Source organism: Olea europaea, chromosome 13 (genome assembly GCF_002742605.1).
Source record: "Olea europaea var. sylvestris chromosome 13, O_europaea_v1, whole genome shotgun sequence".
NCBI classification, from domain to species: domain Eukaryota; kingdom Viridiplantae; phylum Streptophyta; class Magnoliopsida; order Lamiales; family Oleaceae; genus Olea; species Olea europaea.
Genome location: NC_036249.1, coordinates 21,943,371 through 21,967,303, shown reverse-complemented (window position 1 = coordinate 21,967,303; position 23,933 = coordinate 21,943,371). Strand labels below are relative to the sequence as shown.

General features: G+C 33.4%; 2 protein-coding genes across 2 annotated transcripts; both read right to left on the bottom strand.

Annotated features, from left to right (window-relative positions):
* Positions 1-5,087: 5,087 nt before the first annotated feature.
* LOC111407876 (senescence/dehydration-associated protein At4g35985, chloroplastic-like) lies at positions 5,088-7,105 on the bottom strand. Its single transcript, XM_023037570.1, has 5 exons — positions 6,445-7,105; positions 6,134-6,261; positions 5,663-5,829; positions 5,452-5,536; positions 5,088-5,375 (listed from the first exon to the last, which is right to left on the bottom strand). The coding sequence occupies exons 1-5, from the start codon at positions 7,042-7,044 to the stop codon at positions 5,213-5,215; spliced, it is 1,143 nt and encodes a 380-aa protein (XP_022893338.1). The 5' UTR covers positions 7,045-7,105; the 3' UTR covers positions 5,088-5,212.
* A 15,265-nt stretch (positions 7,106-22,370) lies between these two features.
* On the bottom strand, positions 22,371-23,561 carry LOC111408254 (transcription factor E2FA-like). The gene is made up of 5 exons (XM_023038040.1): positions 23,394-23,561; positions 23,262-23,312; positions 23,125-23,173; positions 22,985-23,051; positions 22,371-22,876 (listed from the first exon to the last, which is right to left on the bottom strand). The coding sequence occupies exons 1-5, from the start codon at positions 23,495-23,497 to the stop codon at positions 22,728-22,730; spliced, it is 420 nt and encodes a 139-aa protein (XP_022893808.1). The 5' UTR covers positions 23,498-23,561; the 3' UTR covers positions 22,371-22,727.
* Positions 23,562-23,933: the final 372 nt, after the last annotated feature.

Below are 23,933 nucleotides of genomic sequence, written 5' to 3'. Positions count from 1 at the left end.
TTTTTCCACATACCACTATCGCTTGAGCGAAGGGGCAGTACAAGCGAGCGAAAGGGTTTGTTGCTTGAGCAATGTCTTAGTGAGAGGCGAGGGAAATTACAATGACTGTTCTTTCCTTATTTCGAGCTCGAACCCTAACTTACCTAACTCATCTATACAAAATTACACCTAACTCGTTGACTTTTACACATATTCAATTTAGTCCTTATTAGTTCACAAAATCGCCAATTACATTGAACCTAACAAAATGGTTTCATATCAGGATTTGAAAGGACATTTAAATTCAGGAGATAAAATTAGAGGAAATGGCACTTCACAAACATTGAACTCTCAATGTTTCTAGTTCTTTTTTCCCACTTTAGTGAGATTAGAATATGTTGATATAGAAAACTAATGCCTACATCACATATAGTACTTTCAGAATAGTGTATTTAGACAAAAAATTCAATTGTTGGAATGATTAGTTGTCAAAGTTAATCTGATTGAAAGTATATTGGTGAAGTGAGTCAAATATGGAAACAAAATAAATCCAATTTCTTTGGATTCTCACTGTTCCTAGTTCGTTTTTCCCACTTTAGTGAGATTAGAACGGTGTATTTAGACAAAAAAATTCTCTTGTTGGAACGATTAGTTGTCAAAGTTCTTTTTGAGGTTTGAGTCTCAGAAAAGTGCTCAATAGATTTTTTCTTAATTTTTTGATTTATGAATACATGTCCTTTGTTCATGTGCTTACGCATACTTTGTATTTCCTTGGGAGCCATCATTTTCTATTTGACAAGGAAAGCTATGTAGATTTAGTAGGATGTCCTAGAATTTGCATCTAGGTATATACTTGAATATTTGACGTATTTTGTCATGAGCGTCATTAATTTAGCCTTTTAAATTAGATTTCGTATGGCGTAGCGTATCTCTTAGGGCATGAGCTCATTGAAAAAAAAAATTAAATTTTAGCCCACCTCAACTTCTTTTACTAGCTCCGCCCATGAGTGAATGGTGCATTTAAGTTGGAATAACAAAAAATTGAAACAAACAAATTATTTTGAGAAATTGGTTGGGATCTGCTAAATATTATGGACTAATCGCTCGTGCCAACGATAATTTACCAACTTCATGACACACCCACTAATTACTTTTCCTTAAAAATCTAATAACCAATAAAATTTCAAACATATCTACTTATTTTCTTTATGCATACGGCATTTTTCTTTCTATGATTTCAGTGTGTTTGGTATTATTCCCGAAGTTCATTTTTATATTTCATTACCAACTTCTAACTTTTTAGGTCATTGGTTCATTTGATTAACTCACGTCATACTATTTGCCATGCCTTTAGATAAAATAAGGGTATAGAATAGTACAATTAGCAACATTTAATTTTTCGTTTCACATTGGAATACTACCTCCTTTTGACTTGTGAGGTACACTTATATTTTTATATACTGTTGTGGGTACGAGGAAGAGGATTGGAAAGTAGAGAAATCTGGTGGAAAGCTGTTAAAGAAAAAAGAAATATTAGTGAGGTCGATTCTAATTTCTTGAGTCCAGAATTCTTTATCTGAAAGTTTAACTAGATGTAGATAAAGAAAATTTATTTATTTAAATTATATATTCAAACAACCCTTCGGTGCAAATTAGATTCATTTTTTTCCATTATAAGAAATAATCTAAAACAAAAATGTCGCCATGTATAATTGAATCTCTTATAATCGATAAAGATTAGTTTACTCAGTTGAATTATGTAAAGATATGATCGCAAGAAATATTATGTTAGCTTTACATATAATTGTTCGACTATAGAATCTCTTGTTCAACTAAATATTTATGAACACTGTCCAAAAACTTGCCTTTTGGGTGTCTTCATTGCATTTTTCTTCATTTTTCCCCTCCAATTATTTCCTCACTTTATAAACAAAAGATGGTGATAATTAGCCAAGTTGTATTAATAATTTAATATAAAGAATATATTAAAAATGGTGTAGTTTTGTTCTCTGATGGACAGTCCCCCACGCCCACGACTGCCTTACTAATATATTAATATATTTCCATAGCCTTGCATGCTTCATGTTTCCAACCTAATAACCCTATTTTGTCAAATCCCAAGCAAACCCTCCCTAAACAATTAACGATTGTGCTAGTGTACATAGTAAATTTACATAATGGTTTACAAATACATGATGTTGTGAGATATAATTAGATCATAATTTAAAAAAAAATTAATTATTCAACTCTTTTTTTGACACATCTGCATGGAAATCATTATATAACTATTTATGTACAAATAACATTATTCAACAATTAAATCTGAATTTGGATACCACTTTTATAAGCTAAATGTTCCAACTAGGATGTATGAAACCAGGGGCGGACCCAAGGGGGGTCCCCTAGGCTCACTTGACTCTCCGATTTTTTCATTTTTTTGTTGTTGTAGTTTTCGGGTTCACTATGGAATATCAAACGAAGTTGAAATATTATATTTTTAATATCATTTTGAAGCACTTACGGCCTAGTATTTTACATCGTTAATGTTGTGCGAAATGGCCAATCATAACAAATGTTACGACGCGTCAAAATAGGCTGTTCCAAACTAATATTTCGAGAATTTCAATAACAAGCTAACTTTAAAAAATTTTCGATGATTATACGCTAACCATATCCGTAAATCTTCTATATCCTTTCAAAACTCATTTTGAGAACTATATTATAAATATATCGAATGATCTAAATAAATATCGAAAATAGTTAAACGTATGTCAAATGTGTATACTAAAAAGGGACGTATAACTCATCTTTTTTTGAAAAAAATCAATTATTTTATTAATGTTATTATTTTTACATGACAAATTTCTCAATATAATTTACATTATTTTATTAGAAAATTTTATATGTGGTATGACGTCAAATTTAAAATTTTTTTTTTGACATAAAAATTCTTAATAAAATTTTCATTACTTCATAGGAGTTATAAATTGTTATACTACTTTTTCATCTTGATTATTTTTATATCTAAAAAATTTTATATATAAAAAAAATTCGATCACTTTTAGATTTTTTTTTTTTTATTGTTGTTACATTTTCCTCTCGATCAATTAATTTTATTTTTTTTTCAAATGACGTCAAAAATTTTATTAGGAATTTTATTAGATTATTTTTTTTAAAAAAATTAATTGAATGAGAGAAAAAAGTAAAAATAATAAAAAAATCCCAAAAATGATCAATTTTTTATATATATATATAAAATTTTCTAGATGTAAAAAGTAGTACAACAGTTTATAACCTATATAAAATACTAAAAAAAAATTCTTCGTTTTTTAAAAAAATTTGATTGTGACCCCCTAATGTAAAATGTCTGCGTCCACCCCTGTATTGAACGGGATGTCCTGGACCGATCCACATCTTTTGGAGGGAATTTGGGGTCAAATTTGGGTATGGTTTAATTAGTCCAGTTCATTTTACACCTCTAGCTCCAGTAAGTCTAAACTTTGGAAAACATTGTTTAATTCATGAAACACCTGACTTTACCCTTTTTTCCCCCAAACTGGTTCCAAACTTACAACCACTATAATGCTTTATCATTTATCTATTTTACGATATGCTTTCTCCGTCCCACAAAGATAAATTTAATTTCATTTTCCCATATATAAAGAATATATTAAAAATGGTGTAATTTTATTTAAATTATGTACTCAAAACAGCCGATTATTATTAGGCTGAACAAAATTTTCGAATCGAACCGATCGAACTCAAATCCGAATCAATTGGCTCTTCTTAAGTTAAATACCCGAACAAGTATCTGAATCGAAAATCCACGAATTTGGTTCTGTCCTTGGTTCTAAATTAAGAACTGAATAAGATCCTAATCTTCCTAATTTTTTAATTAATTTATTTTAAATAAGCCAAATTATTTATTTTTTCTAGATAAATTTGTTAACTAGTTAATTTAGCCCCAACTCAAAAATATGATTTTCTTATTTCTAATTTTCAATTAAAGTTCAACTTAACCGAATTGAGTTTTACCAAAATCTATTATTCTACTGTAATGCTGTTTCTATCATTTTGGAAAAATCAAATTGAAACTCGACAATGTCTTTCTTAATTTTTGTAAGCTCTTTATATTCTTCTTTATGTGATTTTAGTAATCAAATATATGAAGAATTCAATAAAGAGAGACTTTAAATATATATAAGATTGAATTACGCTATCTTGTAATAGTTAAGATTGAACATTTCATTAGTTAAATTAATATAGCTCTATAAATATTAAAAAAATTAATTATAGTACGGAACCCAAGAATCGAATGGAACCGAACACTTACGATTCCATAATTAAATTTGGACTCGACGATTTTACTTACAAAATATCCAAAAATTTCGAGTCCGGTTCGATTCTCGTTAGAACTGAATTGAACTGGATCATATCCAACCCTAATTATCATCACATCTCAAAGAAGACTTGTTAGGCATCACGGCCCAACAGGATACCTTGTATACGCTCCCCCGCTCCGAAGGGAACTCCAGTTTTGTTGAGCTTTCTACGTAAGTTTGGGGATTCTACAAAGTAAATACTATTGACAGAGGTGACGGAGATGGGATAATTTGCCCAAACACTTTTTTTATATTTTGGGCTTTGACCCAAAAATGTTAGCAAATTGACAAAAATAGTACCATAATAAGAAACTCATACTTGTGCACTAGATTTTGAATGAATATTAATTAATTTAAAAAATACAAATGACAAAAGTTGAAAAATACTAGTTTCCTAATTTGCACTATATTATAATTTTCTATTTTACTTATAAGCAATCTTTTGCTTAAAGTGAATACCTTATATTTATAAGTATGTACAAGTGAGTTTTTAATTATGGGAAAATCTTTTAAGTGACTATATTTATAGTAAAAAAAATTAATTATTTCAAAATTTACTTATTTACTTAAAAGTAATTTTACTATATTTGATACTATTGTGTGTTCACACATGAGGAATGATGGTGATAAATCCATTATACTTATTCGAATCTATATTAAAAATATTCGTGACCGTCCATCGTCAATAATTAGCAACTTCGTTACACTTAGTCGACACTATCTATATTATAAAAATTTTCAAGACCACCCATTGTTAGTAAATAACAAGTTGCCAATGTTATGCGAAATACAACACAAATTAGATGGTTTTCTTATACAAACAAACAAACGAACATATTGATCTTGTGGCCCTATGGTTTTCTTTGTTTTGCTGCATTCTTCACTACTCCTGAAGAAACAGATGATGCAGGATTTATGGCTTTTCTTATTTTAAACACATTCCAAGCAGTGCCTGCAACATGCCCTGCTGTTGCAAAAACATCTTCTGTTGCCTCTCCTGCACCCTCTCCAAATCTGTTTATCAAGAATAATTTATTTTAAAACTTACTTATTTACTTATAAGTAAATGAAAGAAATGCACCATATATACCGGTTAGTAACCATCCTTGTAACTGCACTGGAGGATGTAGCCATAGTTTGCTTCTCTGCAGCTTCTGCTGCATCTACTATTTTGTCTGTAATTTGAGAAGATCAAGAACTTAAGCCATTTGGTTTTTATTTTCAACAGAAAACACTTAATTGAGATTATATACAAGTTAAAATTTGAAAAGGGATTTCACTGAAAAACTAAAGTGGCTTACTGACTGCATCAAGTGAAGCCAAAATAACCTCTCCTGGAACCATGGCTAGAAATGTCTTTCCAGCTTGGGACCGAACCACGGGCCCCATTACTGATCCGGTGGCTACGCCAACAATGTCAAGCATAGCTTTGCTCATCTTTTCGGTCATCTTCGACAGCTTCCTCACACTATAATGACAAAATTAATTGCTTAAACGTATATGAATCATTTACTCGCTGAGTATGTTTGGAAAAGCTTTTTTCTAAGTTTATTATAAACTCATCAAACATCACTTTTTTTTTTTTTTGTTACACATTTCATAGGCCTTACAGCTTTTATCATACATTATATAGGACTCACAACTTATAATTTACAAAAAATCTTTATTTTTCTCTCGTCAATACTATAATGCACGACTGGACAATACAACAGACAAAATTTTTACTTTTTTTCTTCATTAACAAAGATGATAATTTATGCCTGGAGATATACCGTTTAAGGCTTTTGTAGACAGCTCCATTCTTTGAATTACCATTAGCTTTGTATTTACTTTCACTTGTTGATTTCCAGTTTTTGTCCTCCACTGCACGAATCAAAATTGTTTCCCCTCCCTTTTGCACCTGTTTATCCATTTTTTGGCATTATAACTTAATCATAGATAAATCTTCAGCTTCATCTCATTTATGCGAACAATTTAATCATAGTCTAAATAAATTTATAACAGTCTAAACTTTTAGATGAGATGGTTTTAAAATATTCATCTGTAGTGCGTACCAAACATGCACAGAATTTTTAGAACTTACCTGGTTTGTGTAAGCATTGCTGCATGTGAAAATTCCTTTAACAATCTGACCAGTCCCTCCTGCAATTGCCTTAGCCAAAACACTGTTATAATTATCAACAGTTGGCGCGAACTCCTTCCAATTAAGCTCCTTTCTTCTTGATGAAGAAGAACCAGTCAAGAACAATGAATGTTCTTTGAGAAAAGAATCCAAATATCCCAAACTCTCTCCATTAATCTTCTCTGAAAAAGCCACCCCATAGCTCAAAGGCTTGCCATCTTTCATTGGCAATGAAAACAGATAGTTTAAGGCATCAAGTTTCACCACAGGTTCATCCTTTGTGAGTGGCCATTGAAGTTCATCTCCAACTTTGATTGTAGTAGCAAGAGAAACAGATTCATCGGATAGTCGAAAAAGCGTAAAATCTCCATTAGCAAGCTCTAAAGCTTCACCTCCATCCATTAAATAAACCTTGCATTCTTGAATCTTTAGTAAAACTTCATGTTTTACATTTTTGTTTTCTGGGATTTCTTGATATTCGTCAGATGGTAATGGATCAGATAAAGGAGGCGTATTTGGAGGGGAGAAACTTTTTTGTCTCTTTGGCCTGAAACAATTCATCCTGTTATGAGTAGTATTCAATTTCTCTGTGAGTTTTGATGAAGAAAATGCATATAAATATGTAAAGAAATTAATGGTAAAGACATCATATAATAAAAGATGAAAGGGAAACAGCTGTTTGATTATTCCATTTTTTCCACTTTATTCTATTCCTGTTGAATAAGTTCATGCCAAAGTATTTGATGCTTTCGGTGGATGAAAATCGAGGTTTTGAAAAAGTTCATATAATCTTCTGAAAAGTTAATGATTTTTGCAGTAATATTATTTGTATCATTGCATCCGTTGCTTTAATTGTTGACTTATTGGATAAAAACTATTCGTGGACATGGAATCTATAGAAAAATTTAAGCGCTTAGTGAACTTTTTTCGACTCTCTCGAGCGTTTAGCATTGGCCTACTCAGATTTGTCAAGCAATCATGGTTCATGTTAAATTCTATGTGATTCACAAATGTGCAAAATTGGTCTATTGAACGACAAGAAGCAATTGAATCGACATTCACACTACTTACTACTAAGATGTAAAATCTCTAAAGTAGTAATCATTATCGTTACCTTCGAAAATAAAAATCTGAACCAGTCTACAAGTACACCTTTTTTCATAGCGCACACACATACAAGTGGGTGGGGTCCACGATTAAAATAATCGCGGATCCCACTTTTGTGAGAAAGTGTGAAAAATTGATGTAAAAAAAATGATGTACAAATAGCATTTTTGTAAGAATCTAGGCTCAGTTTTTCTTTATGACATGATAATTTCATGAAGAGTTAATTAAATAATTCATCACCAACATTTACATTTAGTTACTACTTGCTTACTAATAAAAAAAAAAAGTAAAAAATTACTGAATGCTCACTCATTTTTTAAATTCGTTAGCCATCCAATACTCATCTTAATTCCATCCTTCCACCTTCACAAAAAATACACGTTGCGGATGGAAATCTTATGTGGCATTAAACGCATTAAAACTCGACAACTTGGACAAAACCCATTCTAATTGGTAGCGCTTTCCTTTAAAAAATGGAAGAAACTCTTTTTCCATCTCAAATCAAAATTTAAATTTCCCCAATGTTTGAAGTAAAACCTAAATTGATTTCTTCCCCAAATCAACTCGATGTTCATACTAAATTCTCCTCTGTTTTTTCCTCATTGCCATGGCTAGTATTTAAATTTCTCACTAAGAGAAAAAGAAGAAGAAAAGCAAAAGCAAAGAATCCGACCCCCTTGAAAAACCTTCCGACCCGACGCAGAATACCAGAGAAAAGGATGCTGATATTGATTAATTGATAAAGAAGAGGAAGGATGTTGCCTATGCTATAAAAAGGAAGTTGCATATGGTGGAAAATTACAATAATATTACAACCAGATTATAGAAATCTGTTGGGATGAAGAAAATGGAGTGGTGGTGAGGGATTCTGCCATATGAGGTTCTTTTGACTAGTTATAAGGGCTCGTGGTGAAGGATTCGGCGGTGAATGCCATTTGCATGGGCGGACCCAAGCGGGGTCCTGGGGGGTCACGTGACCCCGCAACGTCTAAGCTTTGATTTTTATTTTTTTATGATAGATTTTGTTTGGTATCAATTGAAATCTAAATTTTAATATAAATCAAAATTAACAATCAAACAATATATTTCACGGAATTCTTAACTTTTATCAAATTACACTAAAAATTTAATTTTAACCTCCACCAAACAGGAGCAAAATTACAAAAAATTTGAATTTTTTTCTCTTTTCTCTTTCATTATCTTACGCTCACACTCACATCTTTTACCAAAACTTTAACCCTTCTAATGTTTTAAAATTTGTTCATAATTTTTCTTTATAAATCATCATATCTATTAAAAAAAATCACTTTCCAATCAAATTTTCAATTAATTAGAATCTAAATTTGTATTTTCTTCTATCCTAATTGTATACATAGAATGTGACTAGACTGATTATATCCAATTTAATTTATATTTAACAAATTATATTTATTTGATTGAATATTGGTTACATGTTTTTTTTTCTTTTGATTACTTGAATTGATTATTTGTATTAAATACACTATAAATTTTTAAATATAACTATATATTTTTTTATGATGAGCAAAATATTAATAAAATGACTGTTCAAAATCAAATGGATGAAAATAATGAGCAAAATATTAATGAAAAAATATTTTTTAGATGTAAATCTTCATTTTCTCGGTTAATTATAAATAATTCAAAAATCAAGAACAAAACATTTGATTTGTAAATATTTTGATTGTGCCCCCCTAACTAAGAATCTCTGCGTCCGCCCCTGACCATCTGTGTTTGGGCGAAGTTGATGATCCCAAAGTTGGTGAGGTTTGAGAATGATATTGACGTTGGAAGGAAAGTGGTGTTGATGAGGCTGCTTGGCAGCACCCATATGGTGCCTTTGTTGTGTGTTTTTGTTAAGGACCAATGTAAAAATGCTAAGTGGGAAACTGAAAAAACTCTGTGAAACTTTACCTGTACACCTAGCACCAAAGAAGAGGCACTTGCATTGGGGATTGCGAAGTTGACAACTGCAATGATGGCCACTTGTGATATTGGAGTGGTTGCCAGATTATGGATTGCAAAGTATGGATCAAATAATGAGGTCAGAAGCAGTTCAAAATTAGGCCATGACGAAGAAACACTGATTCGTGGTGAGAAAATGGGTAGAAGGGAGTGAGAAAATGAAGAAGTTGGATGCAATAAAGCAGCAGGAATGTATATAAATCATTTTTATTTGTGGTGAATATGTAGTAGAAAGACTTGTACATCTTTGTGGTTTAGGTACTAGTATTAGGAAGTAGAACACTCGTACATCTTTGTGGTGAATAAGTCATTTTGATTTTAAATACCCCTTGTTTTTACTTTTGAATTCATGCATACTACCTCGCTAAAAGTTAACAAAAAATGAACTTAAAAATTGCATAGAACACAAAGAAGGAACAACAAAAAATTATACAGCCGCAACAACTGAACCGGCAAACCATAATAAACAGAATGAACACAATTTTTTTTTTTAAACCAACCATCTTTCTATGATTATACAACACTAATAACAAGGAGGCTAATCAAGTAGAGAGTGTATTACTGTAAAACAAGATTTTGGATTACCCATTACATGAACATAATCAAATCTTATTTACATAATTGATTGATAAAATTACACCTATACTACACTATCATTACATAGAAATACACAGTAGAAGGCAGCAAGTAATGGTTATTGACAAAATCATTGCTATCCAATGTAATCAAAACCAGTGCTTCCTTTATAAGTTTCTTCATCGACTCTTCTCCTATAAGTGCCTTCACTTTATCTTGACACTGATGGAAATAGTCTAGTTATTGGGAAACTCGAATGATATTCAGTTATTCACCTAGATTGGATGAGATTGAACAAAATTTGTCAATCCACACATCAAATCAAGTATACAATATAGTTAAGTCGTAACATAATCGAACCGTGATTAGGTAACTTACAAATTGGATTCCATTGTCATCAAGAATGCCAACCCTAGTGGATACAAAATTGGCACCGGTAAGTAATTTCTACTCTGTGAGATTTGGACTCAAGTATGGCAAGTTAGGCTTCCACTCCACCCAATCTCTTCACCTAATATAATAAAACACAACAAATCAATAGCACAAGGTTACAAGTTTCACACACATAAATACATGTTCATACGTATTGTAGGAATTGGTTCAAATATTAAATGAAAATGTGTGTAAAAATTGGAAAATGAAAAGGTGTGACTACGTGTCAACTTCGACCAAATAGTCGAACTTGATCCAATGGTCAAATTACAAAAGTAAATAGACCAACTTATTCTACTCGTTGAGTAGATCGTCGTTGTATATTTGGAATCTCGAAACCAATTCCAGATAAATGAGAAATTACGGACCAAAGTTGGAAGAAATGAAGTATTGCAACTTTTCGAAAGGTGTAGGTTTTGGCCAAGTGTTGCAACTTTTTTAAAGGGATACATGTTTTGGCCCAAGCACCCTTTCTACATCTATAAATAAAATCCTATGGACATGATTTTGGGTACACCAATTGCATTGAGCTTTCATTCTTCTCTTGCAATTCTCTTCTTTCTAATTCTATATCATTTCATACATTTCCTTTGTAGAGGGGAAATTCTGTCAAAAGTTTGTCGGTTTCTTGTGGTTTAAAGTGCTATTATCACAAGTTGTGAATCCATTGTATCTTGGGAGACAAGTGTCATTCACCGTGAGCACCGTAGCGGGGCAATTTGTTTTAAGGAAAGAGATAACGTCTCGCCTTGAATTTTCTCTATTTCTAATCCTTCTTAATCCTTGTTTTGCGTAATCTTTATACCGAAATTTTGTCCAAATTTTCATTCATATAAATTGTGTTTTGATCACGCTCTTGCGGGTTAAAACTGGTCAAACAAATATATAAAAAATCAGCCCTTACATAACCATTTTTATAAGTTATCTCCAACAATCTTAAGACAAATTTATGAGTCTTTGTGGTTGGTTGTGGACAAACATTACTTTGTTTGAATAGTGCTTTGTGTACTATTCCTCCACCGATATTATCATCATTTTGTTGAACTTCTGTTTGTATAACAGAAATGACTACCATTGGGATTTCGTCAAGTTAAAATGGTTCCAATAATGTGGTACCACCCGTGGCCATACCGTTGCATAGTAATACTATCCCACATAGGGAAAAGCTGAAAAAATTTGCAGGAGTAGACTTCAAGAGGTGGCAACAAAAGATGTTGTTTTATCTCACCACTCTTAATTTGGCTAAATTTCTAAAGAAAACTGCGCCGGCTGTACAAGAAGGGAAAAATAATCGTGAATCGATTATTGCTTTGGATGCATGGAAACACTCGGACTTCCTATGCAAGAACTATATCCTAAATGCATTGGATAATACACTATATGGGGTGTCTAGTTCAAAGGAATCAACCAAGGAACTATGGGATTCTTTGGAGACAAAGTACAAGACCGATGATGCTGGAACAAAAAAGCTCATTGTTGGCAAATTTTTGGACTACAAGATGATGGATTTCAAAATCGTAATTAATCAAGTGCAAGAGATTCAAGTCTTGTTACACGACATCCATGCCGAGAAAATGGAATTGAGCGAATCATTCCAAGTGGCTGCCATTATTGAGAAACTCCCTCTTATGTGGAGAGATTTCAAAAATTACCACAAGCACAAACGCAAAGAAATGAACTTGGAAGAATTGATTGTGCGCTTGAGGATTGAAGAGGACAATGGAAAAATCGAACGGAGGTCGGTTGATCAAGATGGTGCAAATTTTGTTGAAATGGAACCAAAAGCAACAAACAAGAAACGGAAGGCCTCTAATTATGCATCACGAAGAGACAATTTCAAGAAGGCTAAAAAGTTCGAAGGAAATTGTTACAACTGTGGCAAGGTTGGATATCGTTCAAATGAATGTCAAAAGCCAAAGAAGAATGCTCAAGCCCATATGGTTGCAAATAACACTCTATATGATGGACTGAAAGAAATGAGTTTATCTACAATAGTATCCGAATGCAATATGATTGGAAATATTAGAGAATGGTGGATTGACACCGGCGCTACTCGCCATGTGTGTGCGGACAAGGGGATGTTCTCCAACTATCAAGAATTGAATGGGGAACAACTATACATAGGAAATTCTGAAAGTTCCAAAGTTGAAGGACAAGGCAAAGTCATTTTGAAGATGACATCCGGAAAAGAACTCGTCCTCAACAACGTCCTACATGTGCCGGATGTAAGAAAGAATTTAGTGTCCGGGTCTCTACTTAGCAAGAATGGTTTTAAACTTGTATTTGTATCCAATAAATTTGTGTTGTCTAAAAATGAGATGTATGTAGGGAAATGATACATATGTGATAGAATGTTCAAGTTGAACGTGCTTACAATTATACCGAAGCAAGTCGTTATGAATAAAACTATAAATTTCGTTTACTTGCTTGAGCCTTCATGTTTATGGCATAGTCGATTAGGACATGTGAATTACAAATCGTTGCGCAAACTAATAAATCAAAGTTTAATTCCGGCGCATAAAATCAATCCTAATCATAAATGTGAAATATGTATTGAAGCAAAATTGGCTAAAACACCGTTTCATTCAATACAAAGGAACACAACCCCTCTTGAATTGATCCAAAGTGATATATACGATCTAAAATTTCTACAAACTCGAGGTGGTAAGAAATACTTTGTGACATTTATTGATGATTGTACAAAGTTTTGCTATGTCTTTTTTTTAGAAGTAAAGACGAAGCCTTAGATGCATTCAAAATCTATAAGGCTGAAGTTGAAACACAATTTGAAAAACGAATAAAAAATATTCGTAGTGATAGAGGAGGTGAATATGGGGCATCGTTTGAAAACTTTTGTTCTGAACATGGAATTGTTCATCAAACAACGATACCTTACTCTTCTCAATCAAATGGTGTTGCAGAACGTAAAAATCGAACACTTAAAGAAATTATGAATGTCATGTTAATAAGTTCGGATTTACCACAGAACATGTGGGGGGAGGCTATTTTAACGGTAAATAGTCTTCTTAATAAAATACCTCTTAAGAAAATGAAAGAGACACCATATGAACTATGGAAAGGCTATCCTCCATCCTACCGATACTTGAAAGTGTAGGGGTGTTTGGCTAAATTTGAGGTACCCAAGCCTAAACAAGTGAAAATCGGTTCCAAAACGATAGATTGCATATTTATTGGATACGCCAATAATAGTAGTGCATATCGATTTCGTGTACACAAATTCAAAATACAAGACGTACACGAAGGGACCATAATTGAATCAAGGAATGCGACATTCTTTGAAAATATTTTTCCTTGCAAAAATAAAGAAAATACGAGTTCTAACAAGAGAACATATGAAACTACCAATGGAACTTCAAATGAGAAAGAACCAAGGCATAGTAAAAGGGCTAGGACTTTCAAGGCATTTGGCCCAAATTTTCTAACCTATATGGTAGAGGATGATCCAAAAACTTTCAATAAAGCAATGTCTACACTGGAAGCACTGCATTGGAAAGAAGCTATTAATAATAAGATAGATTCTATAATGCAAAACCATACATGGAAGTTGATTGATTTACCTCCTGGTAACAAGCCCTTAGAATGCAAATGGATATTCAAAAAGAAATTGAAAACTGACGGATCTATTNTACTTGAAGATGGATTACACTTCACAAAATATCCTGCGGTACTAGAAGGATATTGTGATGCGAATCGGTATCCGATATGAAGGATTCCAAGTCCACTAGTTGTTATATATTCACCATTGGTGGAGCTTTTGTATCATGGAAATCAACAAAGCAAACATGCATAGCTCGATCAACGATAAAATCTGAGTTTATTGCTTTGGACAAAGGTGGAGAAGAAGCAGAATGGCTTCGAAATTTCTTAGAAGATGTTCTATGTTGGCCCAAGCCAGTACCTGCGATAAGTATACATTGTGATAGTCAATCAGCAATTGGAAGGGCTCGAAACAGCATGTATAATGGTAAGTCTAGACACATTCGTCGTAGACACAACACCATTAAGCAACTGATCTCAAATGACGTTATCTACATAGATTATGTGAAATCAAAGGAGAATATTGCGGATCCACTGACAAAAAGTTTTTCTAGAGATCAAATGTGTTGTCCATCGAGAGGAATGTGATTAAAGCCTACTACATAAGAGTTTTTGCAATGGTAACTCTACCTTGTTGACTGGAGATCCCAAGATCTTGGTTCAAAATGACAACTAAGTTGTGAAAATTTCATGAAGCACTTAGGAAATTAGAATTCCTAACTCATTCCTATGACACTAAAGTGCTTTCTGCAGAGTAAATAGAGGCTAAGATTATCTTTTAATGATTCCTATATCTTGATTAAGTCAAGTGAAGTAGGACAGAATACTCTTAATAGGAGATCACTTATGTAAGTGTGAAGTGGGGCCGCTTCGATAAGAATTGTTTAAAGTTTGAATTCTTTAAAAACTTATGAAACCAAGAAGGGTTCAGAGCCAAAATGAATCAAGTCATGAGAACTCAGTATAGAATAGGGAAGATATCTGTGTGAGTACTGTTGTCTTGACTTACACCAAAGGTTGAGTGGTTCAAGACCTACGGTTCACCAATTAGTCGAATAAGTCCTATAGTATTTCACTAAGGGAGGTTCAAGGCCAGAAGCCACCATCCCTGATGCAGTATTTTTTCGCACCCTCTCTACATTGCATCATATCATCGCATTTTCATATACGTACCCGAATTTTCATTCATGTGGGGGATTGTAGGAATTGGTTCAAATATTAAATGAAAAGGTGTGTAAAAAATGGAAAATGAAAAGGTGTGACCACGTGTCAATTTCGACCAAATATTCGGACTTGATCCGATGGTCAAATTACAAAGTAAATTGACAAAAACTTATTCTACTCGTCGAGTAGATCGTCGTGGTATATTTGGAATCTCGAAACCAATTCCGGATGAATGAGAAATTACGGACCAAAGTTGGAAGAAATGAAGTGTTGCAACTTTTTGAAAGGTGTAGATTTTGGCCAAGTGTTGCAACTTTTTTGAAAGGATGCATGTTTTAGTCCACACTACTTCATTTACACCCTTCCTACATCTATAAATAGAACCATATGGACATGATTTTGAGTACACCAATTGCATTGATCATTCATTATTCTCTTACAATTTTCTTCTTTCTAATTCTATAGCATTTCATTCATTTCCTTTGTAGAGGGGAAATTCTGTCAAAAGTTCGTCGTTTCTTGTGGTTTGAAGTGCTGCTACCACAAGTCGTGAATACATTGTATCTTGGGAGACAAGTGTCATTCACTGTGAGCAACGTAACGGGGCAATTTGTCTTAAGGAAAGAGATAACGTCTCGCCTTGGATTATTCTCTATTTCTACTCTTTCTTAATCCTTGTTTTGCATAATCTTTATACCGAAACTCTGTTTAAATTTTCATTCATATAAATTTTGTTTTGATCACACTCTTACGGGTTAAAACTTGACAAACAAATATATCAAAAATCAGCCCTTACATAACCCTTTTTATAAGTTGTCTCCAACATGTATGACACAAACAAATAACATATGCATGCATGTATGACATCTGTCATTGAATTCTATGAAATTCCAAGAATATCTGTTTCTGTCTAAAAGAATTTTCATATTCTTTTTCCTCCATGCATTAATTTTCCCTCATTGACTTTTCTCTCCTAATAATATTCTTGGTTGGAGTAATATATATTATAAAGAATTCATTCCAAAACACTTAATGCTATAAGCATCAATTTGAACTGTAACCAAATTTGTAAGTAAAACTTGTATTCTTGTATATATCTCTATGCCGTCTATTTTCTAGTTTGTTATAGAGGGGAGTCAATTGTCTTTACTCTAACAGATTTTTGGAATCTCACTGTAATATTATTGAAAATTTTCACCTTCCTCTTTTTCCCCCTTAGCTGGCATCTCTTTTTTCACCATAGGCATCATCTTTCCTCTTCTAGATCAAGGAATCATTGGCAACATCTTTTTCGTTGGCATTCTGCATCGAGTCAGTGGGTTTTTCAAGTAGGTCAGATTCTTAGCTTTTGCTTTTCTTCTTCTTTTTCTTAGAGTGAGAATTTGAACGTTAGCCATGGTGGTGTGAAAAAATTGAGTATTTGGGACAAAAATCGTTTTGAGCTAATCTGGGAAGAAATAAATCTAGGTTTTGCTTCAAAAGTTGGAGAAATTGAAATTTGATGGGGATGGAAAAAGCGTTTCTTTCAATTTGAAGGAAAAACACTAAAGGTGGGCGCGGGTCGATTCGATTCGGTTTAACTGAACCAAAATTTTCGGGTATCTAGTAAATGGAACCGTCGGGTCCAAATATAATTATGGAACCGTTTGGGTCCGGTTCCGTTCCGTTCGGTTCGATTTTGTACTATAATTAAATTTTTTAACATTTATAACAACATTATATAAATACAACTAATGACACATTCGATGGTTTTGTAATATTAGAGACTAGTAAACTACCTTATTCAAATGATCGCTATGATAAAAGCTTCGATCGGAGGTCACAGCGTTGATCGATGATTGTATAGGTTTTGGAATGTCAGTAAGGCTACAAGAGTAAGTGCGAGAGTCGAGACAGCGTTATGCACTTTAGTGTTGGTGTTTAGGGTTATTTAGTGGATTGTATCTTATTGGGCTAAGAAATAAAATAATAAAATGGGTAATTGGGCCAAAAATTAAAAGCCTTGTCGAGAGAGATGCAAACAAGCAGACAAATAGTGAATAATTCTTCTCCTAAAATCAAATAAGTAAAACGCCCTTTTAGATAGTTGTATATATTAAAAATATTCATAAAAAAAAGAAATTTATAACACCATACCACAAGAACACGATGAATTATTTTATGTAGAAAACTTCCTTGAAGTGAGGAATAAAAATCACTGGACCTAGTTTAGTTAAAACCTCCACTATCAATTAAATAATGGGTACATCAAGTCTTCTCTAGTCATAACTAGAGGTTACAATGTATATTTGTTCAAGATAACAACAATCTCTGCAAAATAATATGAAAATAGGAAAAATATATTCGAAAATCTATTATTGTTCATGCACATTAATCAATGTTCTCGAACTCAAATTTCGATCTACATTGTTTAGATTGTAGCTCTATGTCTTATGAACCCCTCCTCCAAATTTCAGCTCAATTGGACCATGGACGACTCAGGTTGGAGCTTTGATAAAATCTTGGTGCAAGGAAAAAAATTGTTTTTCTTTTCTTTTCAAAAATGGGTTGAATTCCTATTTTCTCCGATCTTCTTGTATGTATATTCATCATTAGGATTAGCATTTTAATGAGCTTTGGGCTATATATAAAACCCCAAACATGGGTTTATTCCTTATAAGAGGAAATAACCCAACAAATCTCACCATTCCGACTATGAGGAAGAATTCACAATCCCAATAATTAAACAGCAATCTTCAAAGTTTTTTTTTTTGGTAGTGTCTTCGTTAACATATTAGTACCATTATGATTGATGTATATTTTTTCAAGTTCCAATAACATATCATTTAATGCATCCCTGATTCAATGGTACCATATATTAATGTGCTTCGATCTTGCATAGAAACTGGAATTTCTAGCAAGATGAATAGCACTTTAGCTATCAGAAAATAACACATACCTCTACTGGTTGAAACCAAGTTCTCTCCTGAACTTTTTTGCCATAGAAACCATTTAGTCGCCTCTGTTGTTGCAAAAAACATTGTCTCTATTATAGAAAGAGCAATACACTTTTGAAGTTTTGATTGCTAGGCTACAACCTCATGTGCAAAAGTAATCATATAACCTAACGTAGACTTACTAGTATCCACATCTCATGCCATATCTACATATGTTTAACCAAGTAACAACGGTTGTCCATTTCCAAAACCAAGTCTCAAATTGGAAGTGCCTCGAAGACACCTCATGATCCACTTAGCTGCCTCCCAATGCTCTCTTCCTGAATTTGACAAGAAATGGTTAATTACACCAACTGTATGGGATATATCAGGTCTTGTACAGACCATCAGATACATCAAACTTCCTACCGCTGAGGCTTAAGAAACTCTTTCCATTATCTTTAGAAGGATATTGCTCAATACTCAATTTGAAGTGGGTAGCAAGAGGAGAGCTAACCACCATAGCCTTCTCCATATTGAATCTCTCAAACACTTTCTTAATATACTCATCTTGTAAGAAATACAACTTCTTGGCACTCTTGTCACCACTGATTCTCACCCCAAGGATTTTCTTTACTTGTCCCAAGTCCTTCATAGCAAATGACTTACCCAACTACTTCTTCAACCCGTCAATTCTTGAAGCATTTCTACCAACAATCAACATATCGTCAACATAAAGTAATAAAATGATAAAGTCATCATTAGAGAATTTCTAAATAAATACATAGTGATCAAAAGTTGTTTTCATTGCTCTCCATAGCAAAGTTAAACTTTTTGTACCAATGTCTCACTATTTACTTCAAACAATAAAAAGTTTTCTTAAGCTTACACACATAATTCTCTTTTCCTTTCACTTTGAAATCCTCTGGTTGCTCTATATAAATCTTTCTCCTCCTCCATATTACCATGGAGTAAAGCAGTTTTTACATCATTCGTTCAATTTCGAAGTCAAGACTAACTGCTAAGCCAAGAACAATATGAATAGATGACATCTTTACAACTGGAGAGAGGATTTCATAAAAATCTACACATTTTCTCTTACCAAATCCTTTTACAACCAATTTAGCTTTATACCATTGCTAGGTAGCTCACTAACTCGAAAGTGTGGTTATCATGCAATGGTTGCATTTCATCTTGTATTACCTCAATCCACTCTTTCTTATGTTCATCTTCCATACTTCTATATAACTCTCGGGCTCTCCCCCATCAATCAATAACATATACTACTCTACTGAATATCCTGTAGAAGGATGTCGATCTCTGTTAGACCTCTTGAGTGAAACCTCTGGTACCATCAACAGCTCATCACTCTCATCATATATCTGAGCCTACAAGGGAACATCGACATAACCTATACTCTGGTAGCCATCCTAAACATTGTCATCAACCTGAAATGGCAAATTCTTCATAGGAACTAGATCAAAATCAATCAAACTATGACTCTTCTAAGGTTCAGATTTCTCCCCTTTTCAATATCTTGAATTGTTTGATCTTTAACAAACATGATATCTCTATTTCTCACAATTTTCTTCTCAATTGGATCATAGAGCTTGTATTCAAACTCATCTTGACCATAACCAAGGAACACACATTGTCTTGTTTTCACATCAAGCTTAGACCTCTCATCTTTAGGAACATGCGCAAATGCTTCACACCCAAACACATACAAGTAATCATAGTAAACATCTTTACCATTCCAAACTTTGCCTAGTACATCATTTTGTAAGGGAACACAAGGTGTAAGATTCAACACATGTACGATCGTGCTCAATGCTTCACCCCAAAAGAATCTTGACAACTGTACTTGAGAAAATAAACACCTAACTCTTTCAACCAGTATTCTATTAATCCTTTCAACTATGCCATTCAATTGAGGAGTTTTTGGAGTCGTCTTTTTATGTTGAAATCTCTTCTATCGGTAACACTCTTCAAAATTACTAGAATACTCTTCATATTACTTGTTCGGATGCACCTCAACTTCTTCCTAGTTTGTCTTTCTACTAGGGCCTAAAATTGTTTGAACACAGCCAACACTTGGTCTTTTGACTTCAACTTGTAAACTCATTTGAATGATCATCTATGAAGGTTATAAAGTAACTAGAGCTGCCAAATGTTCTCGTCTTCATAGGACCACACAAATCTGAATGTACTAAATCCAATATTTCTAACAATCTCGAATGAGGGTAATTCTTAAATGAGACTCTATTCTACTTTCCAGACAAATTGTAAGTACACATTTTTAGATGTGGACTTTTTAGTCCACTTCATACACTTTTTGCTAGAGAGCTTTGCCTGCAAAATATACAATGTAAAGACCTTTTTATCGCAAGTCACAACCATAGCGCCCGTGTAAGCTTTTACTGACTATTACTAAAGGTAACGTCATACCCATCATCATCAAGTTTTCCTACAGAAATCAAGTTTAAACGGATGTCTAGAATATGCTTCACATCTTTAAGAACTAATCTTGAACCATTACTCATCTCCAAACACACATATCCAATACCAGTGACTTTAACCAAGCTATCATTACCCATCTTTACAATTCCAAAATCACCCAAACTATAAGATGTAAAGAAATCTTTTCGTGATGTAGCATGAATGGAGGCACCATTGCCAATCACCTAATGGGTCTCATGACTTGCAAATTGATCATCTCATCATCATAAACAATGAGAAAATCTATAAGAGTGGTGGTAGAAACTCTATCATCACCATCTTTATCATCTTCGTTATTCGCTTCATTTCCTCTTTCATTGTTGTTTTCTTTTTCTTTTTTTTTTTTCATTATATGCAGTGATTCTTGATGTGCCCCTTTTTGCCCACAATAATAACACTAAACATTCGCAAACTTGTTCGACTTGCCTTTACTTCTGTCACCATTCTTTGGACCTCTGCACTTACTCATCTCCCTCTTTCTTGTAAGCATGACCTCTGATTGTGATAAGATAACTGTGATTTTTTTCTCATCTCTTCATTTAAGAAGCTACTCTTAGCCTTGGCTAAATCCATTGTCATGACACCATTTGGAACAAAGTTAAATAATGAAGTTCTGAGCATTTCTCATCTGTCTGATAATGAACCAAATAACCATAACACTTAGATTTCATCATTAAACTTAATACCCATTTTAGCCAACTGATTAATAATTTCTTGGAATGTATTTAGATGATAAGTTAAAGGAGTTCCATCCTGGTATCTCAACGCCATCATTTGCTTAATTAGAAACATTCTTTCTAGCATATAACTATTCAAGCTTACTTCTTAGAGTACGAGCACGTGTCTCCCCACTAACATGATTCAAAAAAATATCATCTACTTACTGCATGATATATCCACAAACTTGTCGATACAACAAACTCCATTCTTGACCTGACTAATCATTCAGTTTTTCAGTTGCAAACACTGGTAGGTAATAATCTTTCACATAAAAAGACCTTCCATTTTTCCTTTCCATATCTGATAATTTAAACCATTCAAGTTAATCATTTTACTCAAATTCGCTTATATAATCTAAAACACATCTTAAAATCTTGCTCCGATACCACTTGTCAGGAGAGATGCAAACAAATAGACAAGCAACGAAATAATTCTTCTCCTAAAAGCAAATAAGTAAAACGCTCTTTTTGATGGTTGTATATGCTGAAAATATTCTAAAGAAAATCAATCACACTAAACCGCAAGAACACAAACAATTATTTTACCTTAAAAAACTTTCCCGATGTGAGAAACAAAAGCCACGGGATCCAGTCCAATCAAAACTTCATTATCAATCAAATAATTGGTACACCCAGTTTTCTTTAGTTTCAACTAGAGGTTACAATGCATATTTCTTTAAGATAAACAATAATCTCGATAAAATAATATGAAATAGGAAAAATGTATCCAAAAAATTTGGTTACTATTCGCGCACATTAACTAATGTTCTCGAACTCAAAATTCGATCTCTACCTCCAGATTGTGGTTCTATTTCTTGTGAATTTCTTCTCCAAATTTCAACTCAATCGGACTATGGATGACTCGGGATCGGAGCTTTGATAAAATCTGGGGGTAGGAAAAAAAATCTACATCTCTTATCATCACGAGGGGAGAATCATTGGTTCATGTAATAATTTCACATATATAAATTAAAATGGTTCGTGCAGTTAATGTCTTCGGTTCATGCATGCATGCATTTACGTGGGAGTTCCTTGGTTATGAAAATGAACAATTGATGCCGCTAATGTCTTCACTTCATGCATGCATTTATAACTTTATGTGTGGTTCCTAGAATAATTAAATAGCTCCAAAATTTTATGAAGTGTACATGCAGCTAAAGTGATGCTTGGTTGCACCTCGACCTCATTCATCTCCTCAATTTTTTCTTCAAATTGACCAAATTACTTTGGTGGAAAGATAATCAGAAACAAATTAAAAACATAACAGATGTCAGTCAATCAATTTTCTCACTTACGGTCGAGGGTAAACCTTGATAAAAAGTTGAAGATAATAATGAATGCACTTTCTTACAGAAAAGTAGTACTTGACAAGGTACACATTTATAGGTTCCATAGTGCTCCAGAGAACTATTCTGTATCTCCTCTGTGGATAATCAATTGCTTGAACAAATCAAGGAAATTCATGAGTATATATGCAGTACAGATTCTTGTGCAATACTTGGCTCTAAGTTATTGGTTACTTTTCCAGAAGAAAGTAAAGAAAACTAACCTCATCAGGATCTGGAACTTCTAAAGTGGTGCCATGTGGAGCTTTGAGTGCTATCAAAGTTTCATTCTGATGAAATAAACATACGAATGCTTCAGTAAGAAACCAATGGAAGCAGTAGGGGAGAACTGATGTGAAATACCTGAAAGCAAGGTAAACTCTTGATGTCTTCTTCAGTCACAACAAGCCACCTGGCAAAGAATTAATGTAAGCATGACAGTGTCAACACAAAAGGAAGCGAGCCCAATGATCCACATAATAGAGTAAGGAGTGCTTTACTTTTGATTGTTTTCATCTTCACTGAAGCCTCTCAATTTCTCTTCCATTTCTCTGAGACAAGCAAACAGACTAGAAGCCTCAGCATTATTAGGAATTTACCAGAACAAATATGTCTTGAAGGCATCAAAATACCTTATTTGTTCATCCAATCTGTGCTCCTCCATATTTAAGCTTTCTACTTCAGCCTGCACGGTGCAAGTTTGAAAACTTATAACTCGTTGGTCATGGAGAAGCATTAGTATATCGTTGAATGTATATGAAGCAGCATTTGGAGGTACCTAACATGGACTTAATATAGACATAATTATCCCAATAGATGCACCAAGTTTTTTTTTTTTTTTTTAATGACGGGGGAATCCATAACTACTATCCTTCAGGTGCGCACTGGGTAAACCCTCGTGCTGACGTAATAGCCTGCAAACCACATCAGCCAGATAAACCACACTAGGCAAGCCCTGTGTGACAAGCTCGATCGAGAAAGTGTTGGTATGGGAAATCGAACTTGTGACCAGAGGCCTTCGCGCTCATCTACTCCACCAACTCGGCCACCCCATGAGGGGCTGACGCATAGAGGAATGTCATTTTAAAAGCCTCACTATGGATATTTTATATTTTGATTTTATAAATTTTAAAAGCACTAACCAAATTTTCTTATATGGAGGAATGTTATTT